General features: G+C 52.7%; 3 protein-coding genes and 1 pseudogene across 6 annotated transcripts; 2 read left to right on the forward strand and 2 right to left on the reverse strand.

Moving 5' to 3' along the window:
• Positions 1–295: 295 nt before the first annotated feature.
• LOC306639652 (large ribosomal subunit protein mL49) lies at positions 296–1,680 on the reverse strand (the record flags this gene model as incomplete). The annotated part of the gene is made up of 3 exons (XM_079103438.1): positions 296–505; positions 608–732; positions 1,527–1,680. The coding sequence occupies 3 exons, from the start codon at positions 1,678–1,680 to the stop codon at positions 359–361; spliced, it is 426 nt and encodes a 141-aa protein (XP_078959564.1). The 3' UTR covers positions 296–358.
• Positions 1,681–2,906: 1,226 nt separating this feature from the next.
• Positions 2,907–4,025, forward strand: LOC306639653 (small ribosomal subunit protein eS30-like; annotated as a pseudogene). The gene is made up of 4 exons: positions 2,907–2,982; positions 3,081–3,174; positions 3,631–3,686; positions 3,852–4,025. The product of its transcript is annotated as a small ribosomal subunit protein eS30-like (transcript).
• A 3,254-nt stretch (positions 4,026–7,279) lies between these two features.
• LOC306640123 (zinc finger HIT domain-containing protein 2-like) lies at positions 7,280–8,764 on the forward strand. The gene has a single exon (XM_079104057.1). It carries the CDS (start codon positions 7,575–7,577, stop codon positions 8,718–8,720), a length of 1,146 nt encoding a protein of 381 aa, XP_078960183.1. The 5' UTR covers positions 7,280–7,574; the 3' UTR covers positions 8,721–8,764.
• A 152-nt stretch (positions 8,765–8,916) lies between these two features.
• LOC306640122 (delta(14)-sterol reductase TM7SF2) lies at positions 8,917–13,371 on the reverse strand. Of its 3 annotated transcripts, XM_079104056.1 has the most exons (10): positions 13,182–13,371; positions 12,644–12,840; positions 12,500–12,554; positions 11,954–12,148; positions 11,773–11,876; positions 10,222–10,341; positions 9,968–10,136; positions 9,665–9,745; positions 9,459–9,581; positions 8,917–9,245 (listed from the first exon to the last, which is right to left on the reverse strand). In XM_079104056.1, the coding sequence occupies exons 1-10, from the start codon at positions 13,231–13,233 to the stop codon at positions 9,085–9,087; spliced, it is 1,257 nt and encodes a 418-aa protein (XP_078960182.1). In that variant the 5' UTR covers positions 13,234–13,371; the 3' UTR covers positions 8,917–9,084. The 3 variants fall into 3 exon arrangements, with proteins under 3 accessions (XP_078960182.1, XP_078960181.1, XP_078960180.1); XM_079104055.1 differs by lacking the exon at positions 13,182–13,371 and having other exon boundaries at positions 11,954–12,043; positions 12,644–13,084; XM_079104054.1 differs by lacking the exon at positions 13,182–13,371 and having other exon boundaries at positions 12,644–13,079.
• Between the last annotated feature and the right edge of the window lie 146 nt (positions 13,372–13,517).

Raw genomic sequence — 13,517 nt, forward strand, 5'->3', positions numbered from 1 at the left:
AGGGCCAAGGAAGGATGTGCTCAATGGCTCTGCCCTGTGAACCCTTCCCCAAAGGGGGTTGGGCTGTCACTTCCGCCCCAAGTAACAGGCCACAATGAGGGGAGGGACAGCAGATAATGTCCTCTCCTCCCTTGGCTATTCAAGGTGAGTCTCTCATGCTTGACAGCTCTCCCTAGTGGATACCTGTTTTCCTCTTATGTAAGAAAGGCCTAGGCTCATAGTCTTAGCCCTTGTACTCTGCCGCCCCAAGTCCTTAGCCCTGATATGTTTCCTGTCCCAGGGATTCCAACATACTTCTCAATTCCCAAGATCCCTGAACTCTATGGGGGACTATGCCATGCAGGCTGCTCGGCAGGCCTCAGAAGCCCTTCTCAAGGAGCCAGGCTTTTAGCTGCTCATCAAAGTAGCCCTTGACTCGTAGGGTACCTGTCACCTCATTAACCTGGGTGATAGGTGTCTTCCCCAGCAGTGGGCTCAGAAAATCTTCCACATCCTTCTGTAGGGCCTGAGGAAAGATGACAAATTGGGTCTGATCAATAGTCCTTCCTCTCCAGAGGACTCCTGTCCCGAACCAGACCCTGCTACCACCCCTTCCCCACACACTTACCCAGATATCCCCCTCCACTTTCCGGATCACAGTCATCTGGCGATTGCCATGTGTGATGTCCTTGTAGACAGGGATGTTGTGCATTCGAGAGCGCCGCACAAAGTAAGGCAGGTTGGGGCGGGGATCTGTATCAGTGATGGATAATGATAAGCCAAGTCATCACAGGCCTCACCCAACCTCAGTCAAGGTCCTTCCCCTCACAAAATCAGCAGATGGTTATGGTAACCAAGTGGACCAAGCTACCTCCACTTGATATCAGGGCTTCTCTTTCCTTCAGTTTACAGTCAGGACCAAACTGTTCACCCTGGTATCACAAGGCCTTGCACTGGACCTGGTATCATATAAGTGCTCAAGAAAAAAATGAAGTCAGGGTCATGCCTTCCTGGATCTTTGGGTCCCCTCTCAGGTCAATCTGTGCCCTTTTCCACTGGGTCAAGGAGGCCAAAAACAATCCCTGGAACAAAGGACTTACAAGCACTGAACACCTACCATTGGCTGGGCTTTCCACTAAGTGTTTTTAGGTGCTGAGAAAATTATCTCTATTTTGCTGAAACTGAGGTTGGGAGAATTCAAGTGATTAACCCAAGTCCATAACAGCAATGAATAGCAGAATCAAATTCAAATCCAAACTGCCTGATTCCCAGAATGTGTTCTCAATTATGGTACACGGTCTGCTGAGGGAGAACAGAGGTCCAAGCACTTGAGTCTTCTCTCTATGCTTCCTTTTTTGCCCCATGTGGAAAGACTCCATCCCAACAATGTGGATGGATGGGTACTAGTGAACAGAGGGCTCCACTCCTGAGCCTTTACTTGGGCACTAAACAATGCTAATCCTGCAGGATTTCAACATGAGTCCTGAACCCACTGGGGAGGGGATGCTCCCCTGCAACCTTCAACCCACCCCTGCCACCCACCTCACCTCTGGGAGGCTGCCAGCCACTAGGGGTGGGATAATGTTCATGCTTTGGGGGCTTTGGGATGCTGGTGGGAGGTAACAGGCGCTCCACAAAGCGATACTCATCCACAGATTCCACGAAGCTGGGGTAATCAGGAGGCCCCTGGGGTCCTGACATCTGAGCAAAAAAAAAAAAAAAAAAAAAAAAAAAATCTGTACATGGCTCACCCAACAAAAGATAACTTATTAAGAAGGGAACATTTCAATCAGAGAGAGAATGGCATAAATAAAAGGTGTGACAGGTGGGAAAAGTACCAAGCTTCAGTTTTCCATGTGCAGGGTGTAAGTGGGACAGGAAAAGAAGTTCAGGCACTCTGAAACGCATGGCCCTTTTCCTTTCTGACAGGAAATTAACAGTAAGATTGACCACTATGGCATTTTTCAGTATTTAAAAGTTGTATCTGAACATTCTGTTGAGACAGTGTAGTCCCAGATTCGGCATTTTAAGTAATGGCAATCCCCCGCTCTCTCTCATTCAGAACAGGACCCAGGCAGCGCACTGTCGTGGGCAGGAACCCTCAGTCGTGACTAACCAGCGCTCTCTTGCCATCCCATCCCAACCCCCATATTCCCCAAGCGCACCCCAGGATCTGCCAGTTTCCCACTAAATCTTGTATTTACCTTCGAACAAGTGCCGCCGATTAGCTGGAAAACTAAGGCCACAAGCTGGGAAGTGAATTGCAGAGTTACAATAAACAACAGTGAGCCGCGCACCCAGCCCTCTTCCTCAGTTCCAAGCTCGGCGCTCTCACCTGGTGCCGCAGCGCCAAGCCCCGCTGGACTCCAATGCTCCAGCCCCGCAGCGACGCGCCCGCAGCGCGGCCGCCGCCATCTTGGCCTGCCCCTTTGGTAGTCTCTGCGCGCGCAACCGGCCTGGTCCCGCCGCCCCGCCCGCGCGCACAGTCCAGGACGAAAGGACGCCTGCGCGTAGCGTAAGGGTGCGGAGCCAGGACGGTGGTTGGGCGGTACAAACTATCAGAGGCCGCGTGCGGTCGCTAGTAGTGACGTGGCACGAAGGCAGGCGTGAGGACGTGTGCGTCCTCGCTTCTTCCTCTTTCTCGACTCCATCTTCACGGTAGCGGCAGCTCGGGCCGCGGCTCAGGTAAGACTTGAAGACGGCTTGGTAGCAGGCTGGCGCGGGGTCTGAAGGCAGGGGCTGCTCTACGGCGACCCGGGCTCCAGTCCCACCTGAGCTTCCTATCAGGCCCGGCCTTTCCTCACGTTGAGACACCGCGCCTGCTTCATCCCGACGCGATCGCCCTGCTCCGTTTCCCTCCTCTGACTCCTTAATCCCGGGACGCTTTTCCTCTTCTCACACAAGCCTTTCTTTCCTCAGTCGCCGACATGCAGCTCTTTGTCCGCGCCACAAGAGCTACACACCCTCGAAGTAACCGGCCAGGAGACGGTCGCCCAGGTTAAGGTAAATCTGCGCGGTGCTTCTTGCACTCCTCCCATCCTCCGGTGCTCTTCTCCCTCGTGCCCCGCGGGAGTGCGTACGAACCTTGGTTCCCCTTGTAGGCCCATGTAGCCTCACTGGAGGCATCGCCCCGGAAGATCAAGTCGTGCTCCTTGGCAGGCACGCCGCTGGAGGATGAGGCTACTCTAGGCCAGTGTGGGGTGGAGGGCCCCTGACCACTTTTGGAAGTAGCCGGCCCGCATGCTTGGAGGTAAGTCGGGGAGGAGGGCGCTTTGAACTGTGATAAGCCAGTGGGTATGGGGTACATAGTCCTGGCAGCTCAGTATTGTTTCTCTGACAAGACACTTGGTGTTTTCTAGAATCTTCATTCCGGGTTATTTTTTTTCTGTTTACCTGTAAATGGACTAAAGAGGTGTGAGAGAATGAGCCAGAATGTATAGTTCTTAGTCTTTCAGCAGACTTTTGACTGGTTTTCAGTTTCCCCACTAAAATCAATGGTCAGGTCAGATCCCCAAGGTGTTTCTTAAGTTCTTGTTGAAAGTCGGGAGCTGGAAAATCCTGAATTAAAACAGGTTCAAACTCTGGCTTATGTTTTATTTCCTTTTGGGGCCAAACATCTCAACCTGCTGCTGTCCTCTTTTCTCACCAAAGGTAAAGTCCATGGTTCTCTGGCTCGTGCTGGAAAAGTGAGAGGTCAAACTCCCAAGGTGAGTGAGACTTGGTGGTGTTGGACTTTGTTTCTTTACTGTCACGGCTAAGTAAAGACCCTTGATGTCTGTTTGCCTTGTTCCTTCCTGGAGAGGAGCCTGAGGGAAGGATGCCAGGCATGTAAGAGGGGTCAGTCAGGGTCTGATCAGCCCTCCATTTCCTAGGTGGCCAAACAGGAGAAGAAGAAGAAGAAGACAGGCCGGGCCAAGATGGCGGATGCAGTACAACCGGCGCTTTGTCAATGTTGTGCCCACCTTTGGCAAGAAGAAAGGCCCCAATGCCAACTCTTAAGTCCCTATGTAATCTTTGCTTTCTCTAATAAAGCCACTTCATCCAGACAGCTCACTGTTTCATCTTCATTTGCAGGGCATTAGGAAGAGGTATGGTTTTCAGGGCTGGTCATCTGTCCTCCAGAACTGAGAGGCAGTAAGGGCATAGGCCTTTAATCTGGCAGAAAGAAATGATAAACTACAGAAGAGACTTGCCAGCCCTTAGATACAGAGTTGGAAAATTACCCATCCCGAATAATTTTGACAATTCCTCCCACAAGTCTTTTTTCATCTTCTAGTAAGAGAAAGCATAAAAAAATGGAGGCAGCAATGGGCTAGGAAGGAAGGGGGTTTGGGTAGAAGATAAGTCAGGAAATGCCAATCTAGTCCTTCATTGAACTTAGAACTAGCTGTGGCCTTACTAAAGTCCAGGGCACAAGAAAGCTGCTGTGCCTCAGCTCCAGAAATCAATATTGCATGATTACATTGGCACCATGGTGATAGGTGACCTTGTTTGCTTCTGATTGCTCGACTGGCCCTGCAAACCTAATCAGGCTATGATTGGATTAAATGTCCCCAAAAACAGTTCTAGAGCTGATTTAAGGCTCCCTCCCAGCAACTAAGGCTTCCAGCACATCTGAAACCCATTTATCCATTCATCTGTTTTTGAACTTGCTGGTTCTTAATATAACATGCCACAGGGGAAAGCCCTTGGGCTTAGACTGCTGCCTTTTTTTTTTTTTTTTTTTTTTTTTTTTTTTGGTTTTTTTTAACCTGTTCTTACTGGCTGGCAGATCTTGAACTAATTTAGTCTCTGCATCATCTGAGAGTTGCTGTGAAGATTAAAGGATATAAAGTGCTTAGGTAGCACCTGGCTTATTGTCACAGCCAATATTGTAGTGTTTTTTAAGAAAGAACACAGCTAGGACTGGAAATGTAGTTTTGTGGTAGGGAGCTTGCCTAATATGCTCCAGGTCCTGGGTTTGATCCCCAGCACTGGCCAAAAAAAAAAGACAGTCCCTGAGTTATTTAGCAGTTATTTTTTTGTGTGTGGTTGCTAGACAATTGATCCCAAGTCCTCAAGTCCTTGCTCATTGATGACATTCCCTAGCCCACATTTAAATTTTTTGTGGGGAAATATGAGGAAACTCATTACAAATGTTAATGACCTCATACAAAGGGTGCTGCAATGAGGGTGTGGTGTGGGGGAATTGTGGGCATGCTTAGGAGCATCCCTAAGGAAGACCACTGAGGATGAGACCAGAGTACCAGTGTTGAACTGGGGAGAGTTCCAACCAAGAGAATTCCAAAGGCAGAAGCAGAACTGATGTCTACAATGAGTGCAGATCCTGCAGGACCCTGTTAGCCATGGGAAAGAAAAGGTTTATTTTATCCGCACTGCATTAATCCATGAATGGCTCAATCCATTAAGGTGGAGCCCTTGATTTAATCACCTGTAAAAGGTTTTGCCTCTTAATGCTTCACAATAGGGATTAAGTTTCAACATGAGTTTGTTTTTGGCTTTGTGGAGGTTTTGTTTTTTGTTTGTTTGTTTTGTTTTTGTACCAGGGAGTGAACCCCGGGGTAGTTAGCCACTGAGCAACAGCCTCAGTTTTTATATTTATTTAGAAATACAAGTTGCTTAGGGCATCTCTTAAGTTGCTGAGGCTGACTTTGAACTCACACTCCTGCCTCAGCTTTCTGAGCTGCTGGAATTAAAGGTGTGGGCCACTGGACTCAACATAAGTTTTGATTGGGACATTCAAACCATAGCTGGGGTTGAGTCTAAATGTAACAGAGGGTGGTGAAGGGGATTTAAGCAAGGGACTGATGAACCCTGATTTGTGATCTAAATTCTTGTGGATTTTTTTTGCTTTTCATTGATGGAGATCAAACCCAGGCCTTGTACTAGTCAAAACAAGTGCTCTACCACTGAGTTATGTCCCCAACCTTATAATCTATCTCTCAGGCTTTTTTCTAGAGGGTTGGCAAGTAAGTTAGGAAAACAGTTATTGACACTGTCATCCAGATCAGGAGGCAGGTAGCTTAGCCCATCAGTGGTGGTCCATCCAAGTCTTTGTAGGAAATAAATGAAACATATTAAGATAGATGTAAGGTATTTTAGAGGCAGAAGTGATAGGATATGTGATTGTGAGATGAGGGGCTGGGGAGATAGCTCAGTCAATAGAGTGCTTACCTTGTTTTTTCTTTTTTGGCAGGGCTGGGGTTGAACCCAGGGCCTTGTGCTTGCAAGGCAGGCACTCTACCAACTGAGCTATATCTCCAGCCCCGAGTGCTTACCTTGTAAGCAAGCATAAGGCCCTGGGTTCGATCCCCAGCACCCAAAAAAAAAAGAATGAATGTGAGATGAGACCAAAGAACCAGGGTATATGTCACAGGTACCATAGATCAAGGCCTCATTTTTCAGCTAGACATGGTGGTACACACCTGTAATCCCAGCAACTGGGGAGGTTAAGGCAGGAGGATGGATGGCAAGCTCCAGGCCGGCCTCAGCAACTTGAGACTGTTTTCAAAATTAAAGAAAAGATGTGTGTGGTGTGGGGAGGTGGGTGCTGGGGATGTAATTCAGTGATTCAGTGCCCCTAGTTTCACTCCCCAGCACACACACAAACACCTTATTGTTCTTGACAGGCTTGTTTGTGGTTCATCATCTGTTATACCACAAGATAGCTTTAGGACAGGAATCTCATCTCATCATTTAGGACAGGATCCTCATTGTGTTGCTGTTCCTCAATATGGAGTCTGCATTTAACAGATGAATGATGATTTTTATGTGTATATAAAATATTGTTTGTGTGTACATATACACATTGAACTACATCCCCATCACTTATTGTTTATTTTGGGTGGGCTAAATTGTCGAGGGTGGTCTCTAACTTGCTATCTTCCTGCTTTGACCTCCCAAGTAGTTGGAATTATAGGCCTCACAGTGCCTGGCTACTATGGGGTATTTACGAAGAAGGTATTTAAAAAAGAGGCAGATTTAGATTAGGAAATCGAACAGGAGCTCAGATATTTGTTAAACATTGCTTTCTGCTAAAGCAATGCCCTCAACACCCAGATCTAGGCTAGGTGTCCTCATCTTGGCCTTTCTTCCACTTTAACTGCCCCTTAATTTGTCTGTCTCCCCTAGCAGAATGTCTGTTCCTTCAGCATAGAGACGTATCTCATCCCCCATAGGACTGGCACAATTAATGGTCCAAAGTAGGCGCTTAGCAAAGATTGATTTCTGCCCCCAGCTCTTCTTTAAAGGTAGTTTTTCACTTTTAGACACCTGGGCGGTGGGGAGCAGGGTCTGGTACAACCACTAGGGGGCGAGCTGGGACCACCGAAGCGCTCGCCTACGCATTTTTCCGATTTCCTGCGTCACCGTGGTGGGCGGGGCTCATACGTTGCGGCAGTTTCTGCGCCTGCCTAAAGCGCCACTTGAGAGAGGGGTGGAGCTTGACTTCTGAGTGTGGGCGGAAATTGACGAGAAGCCTCGGAGCTTTGCCGAACCTAAAGCTCCCTCGGCCTGGCAAAGCGACGGAAGTAACTGAAGAGGCGCCGGAAGTGGCTGCGCTTCGGCCGGTGTGTGTTCTATGCTAGTAAGTTGCCATGGAGCCGGCCGGGCTCTGTGGTTTCTGCCCGGCCGGTGAGGCCCAGCCAGCGCGCTACACCTGTCCACGCTGTAATGTGCCCTACTGTTCACTGCGCTGCTACCGCGCCCATGGTGCCTGCGCCGAAGACTTCTACCGTGACCAGGTGCTCAGAGAGCTCCGTGGCCGCAGCGCCTCGCCCAGCCGCCTGGCAGGCGCCCTACGCCGGCTGCGTGAGCAACGCGAGACCGAGGACGAGCCCGAGGAGGCAGGCCTGAACACTGGCCCCGCACCCGGCGGCCTTTCAAGACTCTGGGGAGGGTTGGCACCGGCGGAGAAGGCGGCCTTCGAGCGGTTGCTGAGCCGCGGCGAGGCCGGGAAGCTGCTGCCCCCGTGGCGGCCGTGGTGGTGGGACCGCGGGGCCGGGCCGCGGCTTCTGGAGGAGTTGGATGGTGCCCCCAGCAGTGAACCTGCCGCCCCCGCGGAGCCGGTTCCTGGAGACGCCCCCAGGGCCTACAAGCCCGCAGTGCCGCCCCGCATCCCCGCCCTGGCCAGCCTGAGCCGCTGCCCGGCCTCACCGCTCGTGCGCTTCCAGCTCCCCAACGTGCTCTTCGCTTATGCGCACACTCTGGCCCTTTATCATGGCGGGGACGATGAGCTGCTCTCCGACTTCTGTGCCACGCTGCTGGGTGTTTCTGGAGCCCTGGGCGCCCAGCAAGTCTTCGCTTCTGCGGAGGAAGCCCTGCTGGCCGCAGCCAACGTGCTGGAAACCGGCGAGCACCCACCAGGGCCCCTGGGTACACGGGGTGCTATGCAAGAGGCCGCCCGCATCCTGCTGGGCGAGGGTCCTGCCAACCAGAAAGGCTACACGCTGGCAGCATTGGGGCATCTGGCGCAGACCCTGGGCAGGGCCAGGAAACAGGTCAACGCTAGGGAAGAGCGAGATCGCCTCTTCCGGGCTCGGAAGAAGTGCCAGTTTCTGCTGGCCTGGACCAATGAAAACGAGGCTGCCCTGACACCTTTGGCTTTAGACTGCACCAGGGCCCACCGAGCCCATACGGTGGCAGCGGAGGAGGTGGCAGCACTCACTGGGGAGCTGGAGCGCCTTTGGGGAGGATCTGTGCCACCTGCCCCGAGGACTCTCATTGAGGAGCTTCCTGGCTGATCTGGGGACCCTTGTTTTAATAAAACTATGACTGGTCTGCCCAACTGTTGGCAGGGCCCATTTCTGAGTGATAGCTCTTCTCCTACCTAGCCCAGACTCGGGTCCACAAACCGCCTTTCAGCTTCTTTTTGGTCAGAACTGACCCAGCTCTGGGTCATAAACACACTGGTCCCAGAATGGGAGAAAAATGCACCAAGGTTCCAGACATTTATGTAAAAGGGGAAAAATGTCTCCATTTGGGAGCAGTGGCTTCTTGCTCCAAATAACCCCTTCTCAGAGGCTGTTTATCCCTTTCTGCGTGAGCTCCGGGCCCAGTTGTGTCCAGGTTCCTGATCATGGTGGGCTGGTGGCCAGGGGAGCTGCTTCAGTAGATGTAGGGCAGGATGCGGTAAGGTACCCGCCGGCAGTACTCGTGCCAGGCCCGACCGTACTTCTGCAGGCACTGCCGTTCGTCCCGGGCCTCTCGGTGCACCAACAGTGCAGTGAAGTAGAGGACATAGAAGTAGGGTAGCAGGTGGGACACCCCTGTACAGAAATGCTCTGTGACCATCCAGACAGCAGTTCACAAAGGTTTCCATGCCTAGTGGCTCAGAGCATCAGGGCTCAGCAGGGAACGAACCCAACCCAGCACTGGGGTTTGCCCCAGCACACACACTGGATTCCTCCCTAGTAGCTGACTTGTCTGGGCATCCTACGGTCACCATGCTACTGCTCCTCATACCCACCCAGGCCACTCACCACAAGGCAAGGACCAGGCCAGAGCCATGATGAGGTCTCCAAGGTAGTTGGGATGGCGGACCATACCCCACCAGCCAGATACCAGCAGCTGCCGCCCAGTGGCAGTGGGGATAGTCTCAAGGCCTGGGAAAGAGAGAGTGAGGTGGAAAACCCCAGAAAGCCCTCCTGCCCCATCTTACCTCTGGTGCCCAAGGGACCCAACTTACCAGCCACACTGGGATCTGAAGGATTCTTTCGGAAAGTGTTTTTCTGGGAATTGGCTCCACGGAATATGTAGTAACCAATAGCTGGGGGAGAGCATGAGCAGGTAGTCAGGGTTGAGGGCCATAGTCTTCTGCCTGACTATCTACCAGCCTGTCCACAGCTGATTGCCCGGATACCCAGAACTCAGCCCCAGCTTTAGATAATCCCCTGGGCTTAGCACCTACCTACTGGATACCGAACAAAGTGAATGAATGAAAGAGTGAAGGGGAAATAACGGGCCCAGCTTACTGCCCTTCCTGACTGACCACTGATGAGGCAGATGACTGCAGCCATAGGCAATCCCAGGGGCTGTGGGTGGTACAACAGGAACTGCGCCTGCAGGCTGTAGGTGAAGGGTACCCAGGCCAGGTCCCCAAAGGCCAGCATGAAGCCAAAGCCATCGTGCATGATGTCCATAGTGGTGAGGACAGCTTCCTGCAGGGACAGGACCCAGGTATACTGGCTTAGTAGTATATCCTCAGGGACCCTCCCCAGCCTCCCCTGCTGAGTCCAGCCTCACCTCATGCCAGAGGGCATCACCCACGTATAGTAGCTGGAAGCCATTGACCAGCCACATGGCAAGAGAAGGACTCCCTCGCAGCTCTGCCTCCTGCACCAGCAGGGCCAGGTTAATGAAGACCTGGGATAGTGGGGAACAAGGCCATTGCCTCCACCCAAGTGGCAGCACCTGGGTGGGGCAGTGCCAGCCTCTCCACTTTTTTCAGCTGTGGTCAGTCACTCTTCAGCCCCTTGTAGACAGACTGCGACTCTGACTCCAGAGTTAAAACTCCTCCTTTTGAATCTGAGCTTTGCCACTTGGGCAGGTTGCTGCCCTTTTCAAAGCCCACTTTTCCACCACCATGTAGGATACAGAGATGAGGACCTGCCTTGGGGTGCTGTTTGAGGACTTGACATAAAATGTGCAGCACTAGTAGTTAGCTGGAATCCAGTCCGTGCTGAGCACCCTCATTTGAGCAGTGCTGAGCTCAGTGCTAGCATGAAGGTTACCTTTCTAATTCTCACACTAATCTTGGGAGAAAGCTTTAATTTGATCCAATTTCACAAGTGAGCAAATAGCCTTAGAGCCTGAAATGTCTGTGAGCAGGACAGGATCCAGAACCATAGAGGGGCCCGGTAGGGTGGTGCATGCCTGTTGTCCTGCTACTTAGAAGGTGATGCAGGAGGATCTTGAGTTTGAGGCCAGCTAGGGCAACATAGTCAGAACCCATATCAAAAAATAAAAGACTGGCGGCGGGGGAACACACTCATGGTGAACACATCACACTCCTGTCCTCAGGGTGAGGTCATTTCTAAAGTGACATGAGGGACCTGGTTCAAGAGTCCCTTTGGTAATCTTGGCCATTGGCCATCTTGGGTGATCAAAACCCTAGGACAGAAATGGAACACTGTGGGGCTGGGGTCGTGGTTCAGTGGTACAGCGCTTGCCTAGCATGTGTGAGGCACTGGGTTCGATTCTCAGCACCACATATAAATAAATGAATAAAATAAAGATCTATCAACATCTTTAAAAAGAAAGAAAAGGAAAGAAATGGAACCTTGTCAAGGCCAACAGTGACTGACAGGTTGCTAAGCCCAGTGATCAGTTCTAGGTTCTGTACTACCTTGACCATCAAACAGCATGTGGTCATCACTGTCCTCAAAATAGATTTTACACTTGATTACTGCATTTAGAACTGCATGTCCCTTCCTAACTCCCTCCCTGCTTGGTTTTCCTCCATAGTGTGTGTGTTTTGCGATGCTGGGGATGGAATCCAGGGAGTGGCACATGCCTGGCAAGTGCTCCACTACTGCACTACACCCCCCAGCTCACTATATATATTTTACTGATTTTGGTTGTCTTTTCCACTAGAATGAAGGCTTTGTGGCTCAGATTTTTTTTTTTTTTTTCTTTTCTTTCCTCTCCTGTGACTTTCTTTTGTCTCCTGGTACCAGAGCAATGTAGAGGACACAGTGGCTCAACATGGACGAAGGTGTGACAGTGATTTGTGTCTGCATTGTTGTGGCCCTGCCCTCCCCTGGCCTGAGGCCAGCCCCATCAAGCCCAGCATACCCAGCCGATGAGGCCAGGTCGCAGTTCACAGAAATACTTGAAGTCAAACGAACAAATTCGAGGGTTGAGCTCCCGTCCCAGGAAAAAGTCATAGATGAGATTGCCTAGAGAATAACGGAGAGTGAAGGTGCAGGCAAGTGACCCATCTACCGAATTTCCACCCTACTGGGACCCCTCTCACCTGAGTTTCCCCCAGGTGCCAGGGCTGAGGCAGGGGCCACCTGAGCCTTCATATAGAGAAAGAGGCTGAAGATGAAAGTGGTGATGGTGGCTGCAAATGCCAAGGGCAGGAGCATTTCCGGGAGTGCCCCCAGGGGCAGCCCAGCTGACAACCCCAGCCCCACCAGCAGGGCTGTCAGCACCAGGGCCTGGAAGCCTGAACCACAGCAGAGTAAGCCTTGGTGTTGGGCACCTCCACTGCCCTCCCAACACAGGCACACCCCGAAGCAAACTTACGGAGGTCCCAGACCTTGCTCTAAACCATTAGGCTACCACCTTAGCCTTGGGAGAGCCACCCAGCAGCTGCCCCGGTGCATAGAGTAGCAGCAAATGAAGTAAGGGAGTGGGGATAAAGGGGCGTGGGGAAACTCCCTGGAGTCTCCTAGGCATAAAAGAGGTACGTAAGGGAGCTTGGGGTCGGGAGCTAATCTCCATGGACCGTCTGGCTAGACCTCGAACCCCACCCCCACCCGTGCAAGTCCAGCGCAAAGGCCGGTCTTCCAGGCACCATTAATGGGGTAACGCAGACGACTCTTGTCCTTCAATTCTTGCCCCTCGGCCACCTGCGGGTACAGGGCGATCTGATAAGGGTTGTGGGCCTTTTCGCCCTCCTTCCTCCCGCCTCCCCCGAGCATTGGAACAGAGCTCACACCTTGCGCGCCGGCAGCAGGTACAGCGCCGCCTGCAGGCCGAGCCAGGTGAGTAACAGCAGCAGCGCTTGCGGGCTCCACAGCACCTCCAGCCCTGGCAGGTACGGGGGTGGGCCCAGTAGGCGCGCCGGGCCTGAGCGGACCACCAGCAGCAGGTGGAACATGGTGGCCGGTAGCAGCAGCATCAGCGCCGCAGCGCCTGCGAAGGGCGCCACAGCATCGGACGTCCGCCCCCCATCTCTCCTGACCCCACAGGCTGTCATTGTCCGCCTCCGAACCCGGTGGTCAGCCCCGGAGCTCCCCGCCGCCTCTCGATCCCTTTCCCTAGAAGACCCTCCTTCCCACACTCCCAGTCCACAAATCGCAGCGCTGCAACCCCCCAAAGTGCCGTCTCCTTCTCGAGACGTTCCCCCTGCCAATTCCATCCCTCTTTCCTCCGAGTGCCCCCCTCAGATCCTGCCTCGTCCAGTTCCTAGTTCGCCCCTCCAACCCTCCCCCGCTCAGCTTCCGCCCCCAAGGTCCCTGTCTCTGCCTCATTACCCAGGGGCCCCCCGAATTCCAGCGGGGCTTGGGGACCCTGACGAGGAGCCATGGTTTCCGATCTACCCGGGGTGGGGGCTCACAAAAGTCGGTCAAGGAAACGTGGCCCGCCCCATCCCGGAGAAGGGCTCGGCTACGGAGGACCCAGCCCGCTGCGCCGGCACCTGTCAGCACACAAAGCTGAGGCTGCGGTGCTGTGTCCCGAGGTCTTTAAGTGGACACGCCCCCTACCCATCCTGGGCCCAGCACACCAGCCAATCGGCATTCAGGGGCGGGCCTCTCACGGGCTTCTCAGAAGGCTCAACCCCAAAACCCCACCCCTCGCAGGTTCTGACG

Source organism: Sciurus vulgaris (genome assembly GCF_902686455.1).
Source record: "Sciurus vulgaris genome assembly, chromosome: 11".
In the NCBI taxonomy this organism is placed as follows: domain Eukaryota; kingdom Metazoa; phylum Chordata; class Mammalia; order Rodentia; family Sciuridae; genus Sciurus; species Sciurus vulgaris.